General features: G+C 38.4%; 1 protein-coding gene across 6 annotated transcripts in view; it reads right to left on the reverse strand.

The window, feature by feature from the left end:
• Positions 1-19,973, reverse strand: part of LOC120533821 (protein mono-ADP-ribosyltransferase PARP12-like) — a 71,622-nt gene extending 51,649 nt beyond the window's left edge. For all 6 annotated transcript variants that reach the window (XM_039760834.1, XM_039760831.1, XM_039760833.1 and 3 more), the window contains exons 1-2: positions 19,866-19,973; positions 19,212-19,611 (exon numbers count right to left, since the gene is read on the reverse strand). In XM_039760834.1, the coding sequence (XP_039616768.1) occupies positions 19,212-19,546 (335 nt within the window). In that variant the 5' untranslated portion in view covers positions 19,547-19,611; positions 19,866-19,973. The remainder of the gene's footprint in view (positions 1-19,211; positions 19,612-19,865) is intronic.
• Between the last annotated feature and the right edge of the window lie 413 nt (positions 19,974-20,386).

A 20,386-nucleotide genomic window follows, 5' to 3' on the forward strand; every position in this document is an offset into this window, starting at 1 on the left:
AAAACTGTGTACCACTTCTCTTGTGGATTAGCCTGCTGCTTGGAGTCAGGAGATTCTGTTTATGCTAGTGTGTGCCTTTACAGGGAGGCCAGTTTTCTACAACACTCCAACGCTAAATTAAACTCTTTAGTCAGTATGTGCTTCATTCTCAGTGTCAGCATGTCTGGAATGCAGAAAACTAAAAGTTCCATCTATGGCAGGGGTGGGCAATGTCAGTCCTGGAGGGCCGCAGTGGCTGCAGGTTTTCTTTCCAACCCAACTGCTTAATTAAAAACCAATCCTTGCCAATTTCAGACCTAATCTTATGGCTTTATTAGTTTGCAATGTTAGGTTTGTGTATTGTAGAGTTTTTCCATTCCATGGATATCATCCAAATGATTTGAAACCTAAAATGGATGAATGTCAGTCTGTAATATTAACTGTTTTATTAAACCAGATGCAGTGCAAGATGAATCCCCACAGGTGTAAATGGAAACAAGTCAGATGGAGAACTGCTGGCTCCTTTGTTATTTGCAACATATGGCCAATAAGGAGCCATTAAAATCCATGAATGCAGCTGTTTAACACTGAAATAAGCAAGTAAGGGTGGGGAAATTAAACAAGTGAGACCACTAAAATGAGGCCTCAAAATCTCACTTGTGCAATAAGTGCTTCATCAGCAATAACCGACTTCTCATTAAGAAACTGAGTTGGAACAAAAAACTGCAGCCACTGCGGCCCTTCAGGACCGACGCTGCCCACCCCTGATCTATGACATGTTACTACAGTACACCTGCTGCCATCTAGCTGGCATCCCAAGACCTGCAAAGGGATTACACAGACTAAAAAATGGTTGTCCATAAACAATTGGGAGCAACCGCCTATGCGTACTGCATGTGGCAGGCGGCAGTACCCTGTCTGGATTTAAACATCAGGCAATTATTAGATGGGCTATTAATCTACCATGCATGTCTTTGCAACGTGGTGAAAACACACATGGACAAGGCAAAAGGTTCAAGTTTGACAAAGACTGCATAAAACTTGGGGCAACAGCACGAATCATTGTTTGACTGTGCTAAGTGTTTTCAAGCTCCATCCTTTTCCTGAACTTTGTTATTTTAATACAGCATCACATAAAACCAAAGCCTAAGCATTAGGTCAAAAAAAGAACTGAGTTTAAACGAAGACTTTCCTAAAAATGAGTAAAAAAAAAAAAAGACTGATTCTAAGACTATGTAATAAAAGTGTTTATAGTAGGAAAGTTAATAGTTCTGAAATATGTTTTTGGTATTGGTATTTAATTAAAGAGTCTGTTAAAACAACACAGGAAAATTATTTACTGAAATGCGCTAGTGACTTTTTCCTCCCCAAATGGTTTTATGTAATAAGACAGTATTCTCTTGTTTGCACACTTACTATTTGGTCCATCAAGCTGACAGCTAAATTGTCCCAAAATATCATCCAAAAATTTTATTCAACAACTTTTTAAAGGTTGCCCATGAGTTCAATTTTAATGATATGACACACTGGTGTCTTCCCAATTTTCACAATTCTTTCTGCAAAGAAGCCATTCTTCCACATCATTTCTACCTAGTTTGTGATACACTATTAACTTACATAATTTTGCTGCCTCGTTTGATGCCTTTGAGAATTTTGAAGGAATAGATTAAGTTCCGGGGCGGCACGGTGGCGCAGTGGTAGCGCTGCTGCCAGAGTTAGGAGACCGGGTTCGCTTCCGGGTCCTCCCTGCGTGGAGTTTGCATGTTCTCCCCGTGTCTGCGTGGGTTTCCTCCCACAATCCAAAGACATGCAGGTTAGGTGGATTGCCGATTGGGTTGGCACCCTGCCCAGGATTGGTTCCTGCCTTGTGCCCTGTGTTGGCTGGGATTGGCTCCAGCGGACCCCCGTGACCCTATTCGGATTCAGCGGGTTAGAAAATGGATGGATAGATTAAGTTCCCATACAGCTTAAGACTAACGAGGTTTAACTCCCTCAGCCTGTCAGAGTAGGGAATGTTTTCTAGTCTAGGGGTACACATAGTTTTTCGCCTCTAAAGTTCCTAGAGATGCTATTCTTGTATGGTGACCACAGGAGTACACAGAAGGGGTCTCACAAGCAAGCGAGTATAATATCCCTTGAATTATATATATACAGTATATATATATTTTTTTAATATAACTACCTTTACAACATAACCATTACTTGCCTTTATAATTCCTTATACACCTTAGCTAGATGATGGGGAGGTTGTGCCTTAACCCTTACTTAACCCTTAAATCCTTTTCAAATGTTGCTTCTTTATCTTGAATCTATTAACCAACATAAAATTGAGTTTCACATGCTGCCAATAACCTCTAGTTTCCAAATTACACCTTAGACCAAAACTGTATTCAGTCTAATAAATCACCACATACCACAGGAAATTTTCTAATACTGTATTTTTTATTTTCAAAAACATTAACATTGATTTGGCAGGATCTTCCTCTTATGAATTCAAGCTGGTAGTTATTTAGTTCTATTATTTATTTACCTTTGCTGTTACGCTTTTTACTGTTTAGTTTCCTTTTTATTATCTGTATTGTTTTGCGGTCTTTAACCCTAGTTTTGTAAAAATGAGTTTGCCCAATTGGTGTTTTTGTGACTGGTGAACCTGGCTTTGGTGTTTGTTTTAAAAGTAAGCCTTTCAAACTATCCCAAGGAACAGTTAATGTTTGGTCCCCATAAATGACCATTTGCAAAATGGCCTACCAAGCAAGTTCTATTTAAAAGATGAGAAGGAATTACTGTACATACAGGATTGTATCTTCTGCTTTCATTAATCTGCAGGTACAAAAAGATATTCTTATGGCATTAGTATGTTTAGAACTGCTTTGTTTAATGTATTCTTTTTCAGTTGTCCTTACACAAAGCCTTTTAGTTTCACCATTTAGCCATAATTGCCGTCTGAAAAAAATCTGAGTAACACAAAGACATAAGGGTCACACATACTTCTGTTGTCCTAATAACCACCAGACAATACAGTACTGTAAAGAATTGCATTATTAGCCTACTTATTTTATCAATGGTTTACAGATACCTCAGAAAAGTATACTTAATATTTTCATTTTCTCTTTGTGTCTGTGCTCATTTATCCCTGGGCACACCAGTTTTCCTCCAATCCAAAAGGTATGCAAATAGCAGACTGACATTGCATCATGTATGTTTCAGAATGTTATGCTATCATGGTATTTGCAGCTCACTTCTTTTTATCATACATACAGCATACATTTATGATTATGCTTTTAAGCTAGTATAAACAATGTGAAATGTACCTGCATATAGCAGCCATTAGGTAAATTCATTGAATTAAAAAAAAATGTTAGTTTATAATTGTTCTATTGATAAAATGTACAAAATAGAAAAGCTAAAGAAGCCATTTCATAACTGATAATCAAACCTCTTTGATCTCTTAGTAACTGTTAAATATTAAAAGTGACACCCTGATTAATAAAACAGAAAACAATACAGGGATGAATATCAAAGAAAAGGTTTGCGTGTAACAATTCATTTTCACATTAGATAAAAACACATACCAAACTGTCTCTTTAGAAACAGGAGAAGATCAACTGATGCTTAGGTGTCAGCCATATGCACAGCCTGTTAAGTTAGGCCAGCAAGTGAACACCACCTCTGACAGCACTGATGTTCCGGGAATGCTCAGATATCTCCTCAAAATGATTAGGCTGCAGTCCATTTAAATCTATGAGTCTGCAACTTTCTGGAGCAGGTATATTAGTAGACAATGATGATTATCATTAACACACAACCACTTTCCCTAGGTTTTTCAACCAAGGCTATCATTTTGTGCCTGTAATAAAACTATTTTCACATCTTATTCTTTAGCATATAGTGACATGTTATTGTTGTACAACTATTAGTTGTCACCACAGGCAAAAGGTTATTGTAAGTGCAAGTTTATTTATTTTGGATAATGGAGTATTTAGCTTTTGTATCCTCTTTGTGAAGCATCTCAAAATAAGTTGATTAACTGTAAAGGTTCTACACTGCCATGTTCATTGGTAAAAGGTGTACTTTTGTAACTGTACAGACCCTCTTTGTGGTTTTGGCTTGCTACTGCTGCTGATATGGTAGGTTTGAACTCGCAAGTAGCACGCCTGCTTTGCATGGGATAGACCATTGTAGATGTGCTGGTTTTGTATTCACAGCACCCAACAGTCAGCAATGAGAAATTGCACAATCAAATATATGTATAGACCCCTCTTTTTCTCTGAAGGCATCTATTCTGCTCCCAGAAGTGAAATAATCTGACATGTAGCTGAACAAACATTAATTGCTGATATCCCTAGCACAAATCTAAATTATAACAAGTTAGTATTTATTTTGTGTCTATTAGTAAAGTTGTTAAAGTATTAATCAGTTACTTTTTTCACTACTTTAAGGTAAAACCATTGTCTTTATATTTTATAAAAAGCAACACATAACACAATGTAAAGCATTTATTTGTTATTATGCTGTATTTCAAAAAGCCTTATTGATACGTGATGTATTGTATTGATAGGTTATCATATGGACCACCCTCATTTACACTGTGCTGCAGTGTGAAATAAAAATATGCTTGCAGTGTCTATGACATTATGTGCTGCTTTATTTGAGCCAGAAAGGGCAAGAACACTGTGCTGGCAAATATATGGCACCAACCCTGACGACTCTGTTAAACTATAGTAGTAAAATGCCAGGAGGCCCCTCTTTCAGCACACTAACTGCAATTGGTAAATATCAGGAGGGAGAAAAGATAACTTAAAAAACACATTAGGCTTTTTCAGGTGTCGCATAAGTAAAAGGGAGGTGGTTTGAATCAGACATTTCTCCAGCAGGATCATGGGGTGCACAAGTAATTCTAACGCTGTCTATGATGCTAGAGTTGATTCGGCATTTGGGTGGGAAAAATGTTTAGAAAGTGAGCATTTTTTAAATATTTTTTAATGAGTTGTATTCACTATAAACAATGTCACCAATGAATCAGAAAGAGACGCTAATAGTGTGCTTCCTTATTATATCAAAGATTCAGATAGATAGGTAGACAGATAGAGTGTCATTTGTCCCCAATGTGGAGAAATGTGATGTTTTACAGAAGCTCTATAAGTAAATAAATACATAAATAGGCAGATAGGTAAATAAATATACACATATACTTTGGTCTAAACACACACTGTACATGACTATAAATCAAGAAAATTCAAAAGAAATATAAGTTCTGACTTGGCAGTCACAGTCCCAGTGAGTCATTATGCAGACATATTGCTGTTGGTATAAAGGAGCTCCAGAAGGCTTTCTTGACACACTTGCACTGAATAATATGTTAGCTGAAAGTCGTCAGTGTCAGAGAGAGGATGTAAAGCATTTTTCATAAAGGCATTCAGTTTTGTTTTGCTTTAATTCTCTCCTTCTCTAGATAGATAGATACAGTGCATCCGGAAAGTATTCACAGCGCATTACTTTTTCCACATTTTGCTATGTTACAGCCTTATTCCAAAATGGATTAAATTCATTTTATTCCTCAGAGTTCTACACACAACACCCCATACGTGAAACAAAACGTGAAAAAAGTTTACTTGAGGCTTTTGCAAATGTATTAAAAATAAAAACATTGAGAAAGCACATGTACATAAGTATTCACAGCCTTTGCCATGAAGCACAAAATTGAGCTCAGGTCCATCCTGTTTCTCCTGATCATCCTTAAGATGTTTCTGCAGCTTAATTGGAGTCCACCTGTGGTAAATTCATTTGATTGGACATGATTTGGAAAGGCACACACCTGTCTATATAAGGTCCCACAGTTGACACTTCATGTCAGAGCACAAACCAAGCATGAAGTCAAAGGAATTGTCTGTAGACCTCCGAGACAGGATTGTCTCGGGTCACAAATCTGGGGAAGGTTACAGAACTATTTGTGCTGCTTTGAAGGTCCCAATGAGCACAGTGGCCTCCATCATCCGTAAGTGGAAGAAATTCAAACCCACCAGGACTCTTCCTAGAGCTGGCCGGCCATTTAAACTGAGCGATCGGGGGAGAAGGGCCTTAGTCAGGGAGGTGACCAAGAACCCGATGGTCAGTCTGTCAGAGCTCTAGAGGTACTCTGTGGAGAGAGGAGAACCTTCCAGAAGGACAACCATCTCTGCAGCAATCCATCAATCAGTCCTTTATGGTAGACTGGCCAGACGGAAGCCACTCCTTAGTAAAAGGCACATGGCAGCCCACCTGCAGTTTGCCAAAAGGCACCTGAGGGACTCTCAGACCATGAGAAACTAAATTCTCTTGTCTGATGAGACAAAATATTGAACTCTTTGGTGTAAATGCCAGGCGTCACGTTTGGAGGAAACCAGGCACCGCTCATCACCAGGCAAATACCATCCGTACAGTGAAGCATGGTGGTGGCAGCATATTCAAAAAGACGAGGCTGTAATTCCTGCCAAAGGTGCATCGACAAAGTATTGAGCAAAGGCTGTGAATACTTATGTACAGTACATGTGATTTCTTAGTTTTTTTATTTTTAATAAATTTGCAAAAAAGTAAACTTTTTTCACGTTGTCATTATGGGGTGTTGTGTGTAGAATTCTGAGGAAAAAAATGAATTTAATCCATTTTGGAATAAGGCTGTAACAAAACGTGGAAAAAGTGATGCGCTGTGAATACTTTCTGGATGCACTGTATGTAGGCTGAACAGGACCGGAGAAAGTACAGTCCCCTGTAGTGCTCCTGTGTTGCTGACCACAATGTCAGACCTGCAGTTCCCAAGACACACATACTGAGGTCTGTCTGTAAGATAGTCTACGATCCATGCCACCAGGTATGAATCTACTCCCATCTCTGTCAGCTTGTCCCTAAGGAGCAGAGGTTGGATGGTGTTGAAGGCGCTAGAGAAGTCCAGAAACAGAATTCTTAGCACCACTGCCTCTGTCCAAGTGGGAGAGGGATTGGTGTAGCATATAGATGATTCTCTACTACCTCCAGGGGGTCCACAGTGAACCATATAACTGAACTTTCCCTTTTAATTAGCTTGTTGATTCAGTGGGCCTCTCTTGAAGTGATGTTACTGATCCAGCACACCATAGTGTACAAATTCACATTGGCCATCACAGAATTATAGAGAATGTGAAGGATGTCACTTTTCACATTAAAGGAACGCGGTCTCCTAAGGATAAAAAGCCTGCTTTGCTCCATTTTAAATAGTTCCTCTGTGTTCTAAGACCAATCCAACCTGTCATTAATGTGTACCCCCAGGTACCTGTGGGAGTGTACCATTTCTACATTCACTCCTTGAATAGTGACTGGACACAGAGACTCTTTGGAACAGCAAAAGTCAATAACCATTTCCTTGGTTTGCTGATGTTAAGATGCATACAATTCTGCACAAAGAAACAAATGTTTCCTATACTCTGTCTCATCTCTTTATCAAAACACCCAAAAGTGCAGAATCATCTGAGAAATTCTGCAAGTGACATGAGCTGGTGTTATATTTATAGTCTGATGTGTACAGATTGAAGAGAAAAATCGAGACAGGACTGCTGAAAGGCAATATATTTCATAATAAAATGGATATTACCTAATTTGAGATCTTCAAAAACTATAAATAAATTATATACAGTAACATAAGGCTCAAATGAAAGAGTAAAGTACAAAGAACTATACAATATTTTAACAACTATACAATGTTTGATCAATTCATGAATGATGCACTCACTGAATTAAATCAGCCATCACTGTAGTTACAAAAGTGTAAGGTGACTACCCGATTCTAACATTGTAATCAAAAGAACCACAGAAGTTCTTGAATCCATAAAAATTATTCCAGGAGAATACTCAAGATATGAAATTTAAAAGCACTGATCTATGCAGTTACTGAAAAGACAGTAGTAAACAGAACTCAGCTTTTTAGCAGCCTTAGACCTTCTACATTACAAATGTAGAAAGTGTGCAAACAAATGGCCGGTCATGAAAATGTCACCTAAACCCCTGACAACCAACTAATAAACCTTATGCAGAATATAAATCATTTTGAACAAGAATAACTGCACCTGGGAAAAGCACTTCAACTCTGCTTTATCTTTTATGAGAGTACATTAATGCCAGTATACGAATTCCAATTTTTCAGTATATTGCTCCTATTCCCATTTGAACATCTGAATGTCAGGGAGCATTTAGCACCATGAATAAAATAATAAATAAATGCACTTCATGTGGAATATGCAAGTGAATTTATTTTATCAAAAGTATTGGATCTCTGTGAAAGAAATGCATCCACTTCCTCAAATGAAGTCATGGTTATGGGCAGGAAGGCATTTAACAAATAAGACAGCCTGCCTTAGGCAGGAGACAATTTAAGTCAGCTTATGGCATCATTCTCTAAGGGCACTATTAGACTAAGGGTGGGTTCCTTTTTACTTTATTATTATTTTTGTTGTGGACTGTTGGTGAAGTTGCTTGACTGTATTTACCATATTGTACTACATTTCCTTTTTGGGACAGATAAAGTGCTATCTATCTAGTACTATCTATACTCTTTATTGTTTTAACAATACAAAATGTTTGACCACTTCTGTTGGCAAGGACTGTGTGCTGTTCCTCTTGCAATTTTTAACTTTCTGTAGTCTGACAGTTTACACATCAGCTAGTAACTCATTGTGTGATACTTGCTTTTTAAAGGATGTTTAAAATGATCGTTTTGGATTATGTTTCATATTTTTTTAAATTAGTTTAGTGTTTACTATCATTACAAATAAATAATGATGAATAGCATAAATAATGGCTTTAATGATCACTACTGATCTGATTGATTCATTTTTCTAGTACCATGATTGCAGGTTGTCACCAAGGCCTGCATTCTTTGCAGGATGTGATCTCACCTTGATCCATCCATTTTATAAACAGATTGTTCAACAAACTCTAAAATTGACATCAACTCTGGTCAGTCATATTTCCTATAAACGGACAGTTGGAATGGACTTTACAAAACAGAACTTCTTTCATAACTGGAAGCTGATTATTCCATATTGTAGACATGTAGTTTTCCCTTGATAAGAGCTTAGTTGTGCTTGTTCCTTTTTACAGATTACATTCTTAGCTAATACAAGAAATTCAACAAGCAGGCATATCAGCATAGATGTGCGTTTTGCATCACAGGATGTGTATAGTGGTAAAACACAGTGGAGGGGTTGGCAACCTTTTTAAAGCAAAGAGCCATTTTATCCTAAATATTCGATCCAAGATTTACAAAGAAGCCGCAATGGGTAGATGGGGTGCGAGTTATGATTTTTTTATGCAATATGGGTATGTATGCATCTAACACAAAAACAAAACTTCAAATACCTACAGAAAATAAAGAAAAACAATTTTATGAGACTTTTGACACTGCATTTCTGCACAGAGTTGTTTCATGTTTGGTGAGTAGTTGGAAGTCTTCAATTGTAAATGGAATTCTAAGCTTACATCATTAAGCTGACTTTTTTTATCTTGCTTTTGATACCCTTCATGATGGAGAACATCTGATCACAATAATAAGTACAGTAGACCCAAAAGTTGTCAAAATTCCAAATGCTACTATTTTCAGTTGACCAGAATAGCCTGGAAGCCTATTCGATGATTCAAAAAACAGTTGGTCCTCCTTTTCACAGATGGAAAGTTCCATCCATTTGTGAATCATGGCTAAAGTAGCCTTTTCTCTTTCTAGGTTTTTAAGTTCCACTTGTAAAGATGTACATTTTGGAAAACCATAAATCTTTGCTTTTCAGGTCTGTCAGTTGTAGTTCAAACTGAGCTCTATCAACTGTTAGAAACGGCAAAAAATGTATTCAATTAACAGCTGTCACAAGTGGTTTTGTCAAAAAAACGAAAAAGAGTGGACTTCTCATCTCTGAAATCTGTGAAGCGACCAGTAAATGAATCATGCATTTTTGCAATAGCTGCCAGAAGGAACTTGTTTTCAATGACACTTCCAGTAGTTTCTAGATGTTTTTTTTAAAAGTTTCAAAATGAAACAGATTTCCACTTTTCAAGTCTTCTGAAAACAAAATTAGTTGTCGTTCAAAAGGAAGGATGGCTTCCAGAAGTCTACTTGCAGTGTTATCTTGTAGCTTCTGAATCAGGTGGTTTAAATGTGTTGTCATATCAACATCAAAGTAAAATTTCTGTAACATTCACTTAACTCTGGATATTCATGTTCCTTTTGAATTAAAAAGGTTTTAATATGTTCAAGGCATGAAACGAAACACTTCATAACTGCTCCTCTGTATAACCAAAAAACTTTACTGTGCAAAACAAGGTCGGAATATTGACCATTTACTTCGTCAAGAAGGGCACAAAACAATCAGTGATTAAGTCCTTTTGCCAGAGGTGTGACCAGAACATCATGTACGGGTGGGCATTTGACTTGTCTGGGGGGGCAAAAAATATCCATCCATCCCCATTTTTGTAAGGGGGGGGGTCAAATAATAATAACAACATAGTTTTATACAACATATAAAAGCAAAAATTGTGGCATAAATCATAACCTATTGTTCAATAAAATTAACAGAGGCAATGTAACTTTTATTATTAATTTTTTGTGAACAAATATAGAACTATATCTACAAGGTAAATATCAATAAACATCAAATGTATACAACATATGAGAGAAAGAACAGAAACCTGGCTCACTGTAGTCATTAGGGAGGCTATAGGAAATCAGTTTCCAGTGTTTAACCTGGATATGATCTACAGGACCAGTCTGTGGTTACTCTTGGCAAATTCTGAAATAAATTCATTAATGTCTAGATTTTCTGTGATGTTTTTCTCATGAATGACTGAATTTCTCTTCCTTGAATGCAGCATTGTTTGGCAGAGTGGAGTGAGAATGCGGATCAAAGTAGAGAAAGAGCTTTCACATGCAGCTGAAGACACACCAATGATGAGTGCTGTGACATATACATAGCGAATGCAACATAGGGAAGGCCTCTTTGTACTGCTGAATGAATTTGCATGCTTCAGAGAGATTAGCATCAGCTAGCAGTTTATTGATCAACATTGCTTTTGCCACATCAATTTCATTTTGCAAGCTCATGCTGTTTTGCTCTGTGCCTGCAAGTGCCTGAAGTGGTTTCAGGAGAGAATGATCAAGAAATAATTCTGATTTTGGCAGGAGAAGCGATGTGGCCCTCAATAATTCAACATTTCTCTGATAGAATCTTGTCTCCATTTCCACAATAGCTCTATCAAGAATGCTGAACATAGCCCTTTTAAAAGTCTGATTAGGAGCAATTTGTTCATCAGAATCACCATGCCCAAGCGTAGACACGACAATACTATCATCACACGGTGAATTAACTTTGTTTCCTTTTGAGCGAATCAGTAGGCCTACTTTCACACCGAGAGAAATGCTCCTCCCAGAATGAGTCGCATCTCATCTCTTTCAGTGAGGCCAGTGAAGCTGTCACCACCTCCCCAGCACTGCACAAATCCACTGCATGTTCCTGTAGAATTGCATTGGCTGGTTTCAGCACACCAAGCACATTAAGAAGGAATTTTCCTGCATTGAAGAAATTCTGCTTTTTTAATTGGGTAAAAAGACCACATGCCTCTATGCAAATGTCAAAATGGGCAGTGTCAGCCTCTGCTACCTCTGAGAGAAGCCCCCTTATAGCTTCCTCATTGTTGACAATGGACTTTGTGACATCATAATGACTGGCCCATCATATTTCTAGAAGTCTGTGGGTGTATTGTATGTGTGTGAAACATACTGTCTGTGACAAAATGTGTTCAATGAATTTGACCAGTCAAAGAACTTCTTACCAGAGGTTCTGATTCCATTGCATGCATCACTGCTAAATGGAGCTGGTGGTTGTAGCAGTGTACATATGGAATGTACTTACCAACTTTGTTTTGTAACAAAGCCTGGACACCACGCCTTGCCCCAGACATGACAGAAGCACCATCAAAACACTGACACACTAAATTGTCTTGGCTGTAACCGAGCTCAGAGAGATGTGACAGAATTTGGTTACAAATATATTCAGCATCAAGATGATTCAGTTGAACTAAGCCAATCAGGTGTTCTTCAGGGATGGAGTTCTGGACAAATCTAATCACTACAGACAAATTCTAAATGTTACAGCGATCCCTGGTACCATCACTTTTAATGCAAAATCCAGGAGAGTCTGCTTTTTCATATTTGGTCCTGATATCTTTTACCACCATTTTGGCAAGAGCCTCAATTATTTCATTTTAAATTACATTGGATGTGTATTTTGCGTTGTCTGGGATGTATTTTACAATTTCTGCAAGTTTGGCATCTTTTTTGATTGTGTAATCAAAGAACTTAAGGAAAAGTCCCTCCTCCCCACCTTCGTGATTGTAACCACGCAGAGCCAGTTCATTGACTGCAAGGAACTGAACGGCTTCCCCAAAGCTTTTCACATAATATCTATTCTTTTCTATCTGGGTTGGATCCAGTAGTTGAACTATGCTTTCACCCATCTCTGCCCGGAGCCGATACTCTTGCCATGCAGACATGGCTGTGACGTGCGGGATACTAGACGCGTGTTTGTGGAAGCCGCCACCGTATTTTTCTAGAGCTTTTTTCCAATCAGTGTAGCCGTGTTTGGTCTCTGATATGTCCTCGCGGTCCGAATTGGAAACACTAGATTTGCGGCAGGCAAAGCAAAAGCTGGCATCACGGACAATAGAATATTCAAGCCATGGTCGAGACGGATACCAGCTTGCACTAAAACATCTGAGTGTCTTTCCGAATGTGCGCTTGGGATAATTAATTAAAATGGGCTGGGATGGGCTATCCTTATTTAAGTCAGGCAAACCGGACTGTACATTTTGTTGAAGGCAGAGGTTTGGAGTACTTGACATGGGCACAGAGCTGGAGGATTGTGTAGGCTAATCTACAACTTTTGGAGTTTCAGTTCCCGACGTGGGTGCGCTGTGCTTCGTGTTTGTAGCAGCGGTGCTGGGCTCAACCGTGGAGCCAGCAGCTCGCAGAGGGACAGAGGTTGAAGATGTCTGCTTTTTAATAAGCCACTTATGCTTAGCCTTTGGTGTTACCAACCAGAAAATAAAAGAAGAATGTAACGTATATGGAGTTTTAATTAAAGAATGCGGTCAGCAGGTTCAAAACGTGCTGCGAAATGTGCGGCGACATGAACTGTGAAAATCAAATATTATTCTTCTCCAGAGTTTTCATTGGACAGACAGAGCATTTTGCAGGGTGGGCATGGCTTGTCTCTGGGGGGGCACGCCTCCGCCTTTTGCCATTATTTGGTTGATTATTTTTACTACCAAATCCATCACCTTTACAACTTCAATGGGAAATGTCTGCATGCATAGCGCTCCTTGATGAATAATGCAATGAAACATAAAAACATTGTGCTCCGTATTTTGTTTGAAGAGGGCAACAAAGCCTTTATTTTTTTTACCTGTCATACTGGGTGCTCCACCTGTAGCGGTAGATACCAGTTTATTGATGTCAATTTCCCTAACCCTCAATAATTTCAAAATTGCTGCAGAGATATCTTCACCTTGAGTTTGTCCTTTATGAGGTATCAAAGCCAGTAATTCTTCACGGACACCTTTATTGGAAACATACCTTCCCAGAAATTTGTGAGATTTTGTTTCATATCACATGACTCATCACATGCCAAAAAATACAGAGGCTGATTTTATATCATTAATCTCTTGATCTGTCATATTCTTGCCCATCTTAATGATTCTGTCGTGAACAGTTTTTGTGGATAGTGGAGTGTCTTTAAATTTTTTTTAAATATCTTCTTTATTTTTGAAGTCAGTAGAGATGTTCAGCCAAATTTTAAATGCACTTTTCTTTAACATATTCTCCATCTGCGAAAGGTTTTCCATGCTTTGCTATCTTACAAGAAACAGCAAAACTTGCTGCGGTCACATTACTTGAAGATTGTATCCAGCTGCTGAATATCTACATTGATTGTTGCATTTTGTGCTTGAATTCTGTCAACGCTTTTTTCCTTTCTTCTCCGAAAGAATTTTTTTTGCAAATGCGCCCTACTTTGTTAAAAAGTGACATCTAAGATTTGATTTTTTGTTACTGGCTAACTTTTTATTTTAAATTAGATATTCGGGTACAAGCACATAGCTTTGCGTAACAACATAATTTTATTCCTATTTGGCTTTAAATTTTCGGTTTTCATCTTCTATTTTTACTGTTTTTTCTTAGTTGCCATCTTTTGGTTTGGCGTCTCATTTTCTACCACTTGGAATGTAACAGCACAAAGGTGACTAATATTACAACATCGTTCGGTTCTGTAGTGATAGTCTTCACCTTCACCCCTACGTTCTTGAGTAATGTTCACTCAGCTCTACAGTCATTTGCCTTCCACTCGTCACCACTGTAACTGTGCCAACCGAGCAGTGAAAAATGTACACACCACTCCGAATTCAGCTGGCTATAATATGTAAACAGGAGAAATGGGAAGGCATGGAGGCGTTTTACCACAAACAGTATATGAAAGATTTAGGAATCGCAATAAACGTTAAACTGTATATCTAATCTCAGGTACTAAATAAGACGTAATCTTAAGTAGTCCATTCGCACAATGGACAGCATGATTCACATAAAGGTAAAGAAATATCTGCATAAAAAAGAATATTATTAACCCATAAATAATCTTTACGAAAGTACTATCAAATAATATGTTAAAACATGAAAACGTGAATGTGAATCGCGAGCCACAAGTTGCTGATCCTTGACATAGTATATCGAAGCACCTCTAAAGTATTGTGTGCGACAGCATGCCAAATGCAATGTCTGCATAATTTATTGGTAATTTAGACTATGCCAGGAGTGCCTCATCACTCTGTAGAGAGAAGGTTTGCTTTTTTTTTTTTTTTTTTTTATAATTTACAAAAAGGTGGACTTGCTTTGTAATTTAATCCCATCATGTCAGCCCACAGATTAATTTTATATTGTCATTTTAACACGGATCAAAATATTGCAAATAGGCCTTCTTCAGAGAACAACTAATAGATTACAATCTGCAGTTAATTAAATGAATTAACTGTAAAGTAATGAAAGTAAACTAAGCCCTGCAACCTGAAGCAAACAATTTGCAAAGGTGTCACAAATTCTGATGATTATTTAAAAACACTGTCTCTCTTAAAGCAGACTTGGAACAGACTGTGTTACTACACCCTCTAAACCCTAGAAAGTTGTAAATTCCAGTGATAATGGCAAGAAAATGGCAATTAACAAATGCAATGAAACAGAGCATTATTATCCTTAGACTTGTAAGCCTTTCCTTTAAAGAACCGGCAAGAAAAAAAAAAAAAGTCTCAGAGTGCATGGTGTACTACATAATCCAAAGGCAAGTGGAACCTGGAAGAAGCTCTGATAGGAAGAGATCTGGCAGACCCAAAGTGACAACCCAATCAGAAGACACGTTTATGAGGGTCACCAGCTTGCATGATAGTAGCCTCACAGCACAAGAGCTTCACAGTGGTCAAAAAAAATAAAATCTCAAGTTCTACTGTGAAGAGAATTCTTTAATTTACTCTTTCATCATGTTAAGAGGTGTTACAGTGGGTACGGAAAGAATTCAGACCCCCTTCAATTTTTCACTCTTTGTTATATTGCAGCCATTTGCTAAAATCATTTAAATTAATTTTTTTCCTCATTAATGTACACACAGCACCCCATATTGACAGACAAAAAAAAATTGAAATTCTTGCAGATTTATTAAAAAAGAAAAACTGAAATATCACATGGCCCTAAGTATTCAGACCCTTTGCTCAGTATTTAGTAGAAGCACCCTTTTGAGCTAATACAGCCATGAGTCTTCTTGGGAAAGATGCAACAAGTTTTTCACACCTGGATTTGGGGATCCTCTGCCATTCCTCCTTGCAGATCCTCTCCAGTTCTGTCAGGTTGGATGGTAAATGTTGGTGGACAGCCATTTTTAGGTTTCTCCAGAGATGCTCAATTGGGTTTAAGTCAGGGCTCTGGCTGGGCCATTCAAGAACAGTCACACGAGTTGTTGTGAAGCCACTCCTTCGTTATTTTAGCTGTGTGCTTAGGGTCATTGTCTTGTTGGAAGGTAAACCTTCGGCCCAGTCTGAGGTCCTTAGCACTCTGGAGAAGGTTTTTGTCCAGGATATCCAAGGACTTGGACAAGTGATGAGCAGTGCCTGGTTGTCTCCCCACACTGATGAGAGGTAAGACACATGACAGCCCGCATGGAGTTTGCTAAAAGACACCTGAAGGACTCTGAGATGGTGAGAAATAAGATTCTCTGTTCTGATGAGACCAAGATAGAACTTTTTGGCCTTGTTATTTCTCTGGTCTGATGAGACCAAGATAGAACTTTTTGGCCTTAATTCTAAGTGGTATGCGTGGAGACAACCAGGCACTGCTCATCACTTGTCCAATACAGTCCCCACAGTGAAGCATGGTGGTGGCAGCATCATGCTGTGGGGGTGTGTTTCAGCTGCAGGGACAGGACGACTGGTTGCAATCGAGGGAAAAACAGGTGTGAAAAACTTGTTGCATCTTTCCCAAGAAGACTCATGGCTGTATTAGCTCAAAAGGGTGCTTCTACTAAATACTGAGGAAAGGGTCTGAATACTTAGGACCATGTGATATTTCAGTTTTTCTTTTTTAATCTGCAAGAATTTCAAAAATTCTTTTTTTTGTCTATCAATATGGGGTGCTGTGTGTACATTAATGAGGAAAAAAATTAATTTAAATGATTTTAGCAAATGGCTGCAATATAATAAAGAGTGAAAAATTGAAGGGGATCTGAATACTTTCCGTACCAACTGTATATGACGAAAACAAAGTATACAGTAATCTCTCTCTATATCGCGCTTCGACTTTCGCAGCTTCACTCTATCACGGATTTTATATGTAAGCATATCTAAATATATAACACGGATTTTTCACTGCTTCGCGGGTTTCTGCGGACAATAGTCTTTTTACTTCTGGTACATGCTTCCTCAGTTGGTTTGCCCAGTTGATTTCATACAAGGGACACTATTGGCGGATGGCTGAGAAGCTAACCAATCAGAACACGCAGTTAAGTTCCTGTGTGGTGACTGGCTCAGCGACGGAGCGCCGAATTCGATTCCGCTGCGTTAACCAGGAAGTCTCGTCTCGCTCATTCAGCATCAACATGTTTCGCTGTGTAAAGAGTTAACTTTTGTGTTAATCTTTGTGCGTAGTCAAGCCCTTCATTATGGCTCCAAAATGATCTGCTCCTGCTACTACTTCAGGGGCCATGCCCAAGCGCCATTGGAAGATGCTAACGATTGCCAAAAAGGTAAAAGCTTTGGATATGCTGAAGAAAGGGAAAAGCTACACCGCTGCAGGACGCCATTATGGCATCAATGAGTCCACGATTCTTTTTATTTATAAAGGAGGAAAAGGATATAAGATCCACGGCCACAGTGTCCTTTTTTCCAGGGTGCAAAACGAGTTGTAAGTGGATGTAATAAGGCGGTAGTCCGGATGGAATCTGCTTTAGGGATTTGGATTGAAGACTGCTCGAAGAAGAACAACGGTGGTGCTACACAGTCACCTGAAGAGGCTCCTTTAGAAGAGCTGTGATGATGTCCTTTGTTGTGCAGTAAAATTAAACTCATTGTTATCAGAAAAGTCGTTGTGTCATTGTTGGTAACCATAATTAATTTTCAATGTACAGTACTTATTGCATGTATGTACGTTTAGTGTCACTGTACACACATTTACTGTATACAATTATTCTTGCACTGTACGTATTTATTGCTGGTGGCCTGTCTATCGTAATGGCTGTAACATATGTGATATCGGAGACACTCGATATCTTTAAAATAATATTTAGGTTTTACTGTATATAAACAGTGTGTTTACATACATAATTTCAATGAATCTTACCTAATATCTAAGAGAATACAAAGGGTTTATGCTGTAGAACTGTGTGGGGAATATTTATAAACAGTGTGGGAGAGTTTATAAGGGCTTAAAATATATAAAAATAACCATACAAACATATGGTTTCTACTTCGCGGATTTTCACCTATCGCGAGGGGTTCTGGAACGCAACCCCCGCGATCGAGGAGGGATTACAGTATGTGAAGTAGTAAGGTGTACTGTCCTTTCAGATATCTCTAACATAATTAGCAGTCATGGATGAACATTTTGCTGTTTTGTGAATATTATAATTCCCCTGAAGTTACTGTACATCCAAAAGACCATTGTATCTCTATTCAAAAAATTATATTTTTATATGTTACTTACTCCATTTTGTTTTTACTGATGGTCCAGAAAAAAATTTTAATGCCGTGTTACCATGCAGAACATGAGAAAAAAAGTTTATAACAGAAACAGCGATAAGCACTGTACAATGGGAAAAGATATGAAATACATCTATGGCTAAAACCAAAACAATTCTCACGTTACTCATGCCACATAAACCATATGTCTGTTATCCAGTCATATGCTCGAACTGTGCAAAAAAGCATACATTATTACTAAAGACAGGACTCTAGACCAGTGAATGTGGGGGAGAAGCAGATCTTCAATTCAAAAGCACGATATTATTGGGATTGTCTTTCCTAATTATGTTGTACACTGATTTTTCTAGAAATAACTCCATATTTTAGCAAAATGCATGTGTTTTGCACATTTTGAGCATATAACCGGATAAAAGGCATGTGCATTATGTGTCACTTGTAACATGAGATTTTTTTTTCTCCGTTTCTGCATGGAAATAGAATAAAATGTTTTCCCAGCCATCACTGCATACCACAAGGGGGTGAGTAAATAAACAATACATTTTTGGGTGGAGTATTCCTTTAAATTACAAAACTAAAAGTGGACATTAATTTATGCCCTAGACTAAAATGTAACAGGTTTAGTCATGCATTGTGCCCATTCTCTCCTTTTGGGCTTCTGCTGTAGTTTGTTGTTGGTCATAGTCCTAAAAATGAGCATGCGGTTAATCATTTTGACTGTAATGAATTCATTAACTCCTATATCAAAATCATGATTAGATGATTACAAAACATGTAAGATATTTTGAAACCAATTCGATGCTGTAAAAAGTGTGTATATAAACAGTTGTGTATTTAAGCTCGTGGTGTGATAACATAAATGTCGTGACCCAGCAGGACCGTTGGAAATGTGCGCTGACATACTTCAAACGCTCCTGCAGTGCAGTTCCAACTGCGACAGACGCCTTCTTTCTTACCTTCCTTTCCCAAACCGACAGTTTCCGTAAACAAAATATTTACAGAGGTGAAGCCCTTCGCAGGCTTTGCAGTCATCCTTCGGGTAGCTCTTGCACAGTCGGACCGCTGTCTTCGCGATGATCTTAGAGTCAGGGCTTAACTCGGAGCCTGGCGAGCAGTCTCTCGCTCTCTGGACAATCGAGAACCTGCAGCAGTTCCACAGAATGTAGCGCAGGTCATCGTCAGAGGGATCGAAACGTTTGCGGAGCTTCTTGCGCAGATTATTGTAGTCCATCGCACCCAAATTGGAACAAAGGATCCGCGTCGCGTAGCTGATAATGTTCTCATTAGCCATATTTCCAGGAGCCCTCGGTCGCCCAATTTACCGGTTGGGTTTCATTTCGCCCTCACATTCGTTTCCTGTTTTTGAAGAAATGAAAGCGAAACATACGTGTATGAAACAACGAACAACTATTCGATTTACCATTTGTAACGAAAGAACACGAATGGCATGACCTGCAGGAAATGTATACGTTAGGTACAGGACAGAATGGAATTACTTTTCTTCGTTCATGTTACACCGGGACACTTTAAATTTACTCACGCTTGGTTCACGTTGGTAAATATGACTGTTTTTTATACTGTTTAATAGGTGTACTACTGTGTTGGCTTACCGTAAAGTTTCGATTTTCGTCCCAACCATTCTCCAGATTTGTTTACTTCTTTCCTCGGACAAGTACGGAACTGTTTAGCTGAGCTCAAGTTTCCCGGAGGAAGTCATAAAAGGCACCCTAGAGTCAATGACGTCATTAGTGGCCTGGTGCGTAGGAATCAGTAGGAAGTTTGGTACCATGGAGAAGGAAAGTGAGTTCAAGCGATACAACAGTGGCATACCACATTACATATTAAGCGGTAGGCTGGAAAGCAGAAGGTGTGCTGAGCACCCGAATTTTACGCTAACCACGCACATGCAGAAAATGTAGGTACTGTTGCTGTACTGTAAATGTGGAAAATAAAGAGTGTGCACCTGCAGTGTGTGTCTCGGATAAACGTGGGTTAGTCTAACGATGTCATTATCATATCAGTTAGAGGTTAATTTCCTAATATGTACGGCGTACAGAGCTTAATGTAAATGAAACTGGATAGATAAAAGGTGAATAAATGTATAAAATGAATTAAAAGAACAATATCAAAC

Source organism: Polypterus senegalus, chromosome 8 (assembly GCF_016835505.1).
Source record: "Polypterus senegalus isolate Bchr_013 chromosome 8, ASM1683550v1, whole genome shotgun sequence".
Taxonomy (NCBI): Eukaryota; Metazoa; Chordata; class Cladistia; order Polypteriformes; family Polypteridae; genus Polypterus; species Polypterus senegalus.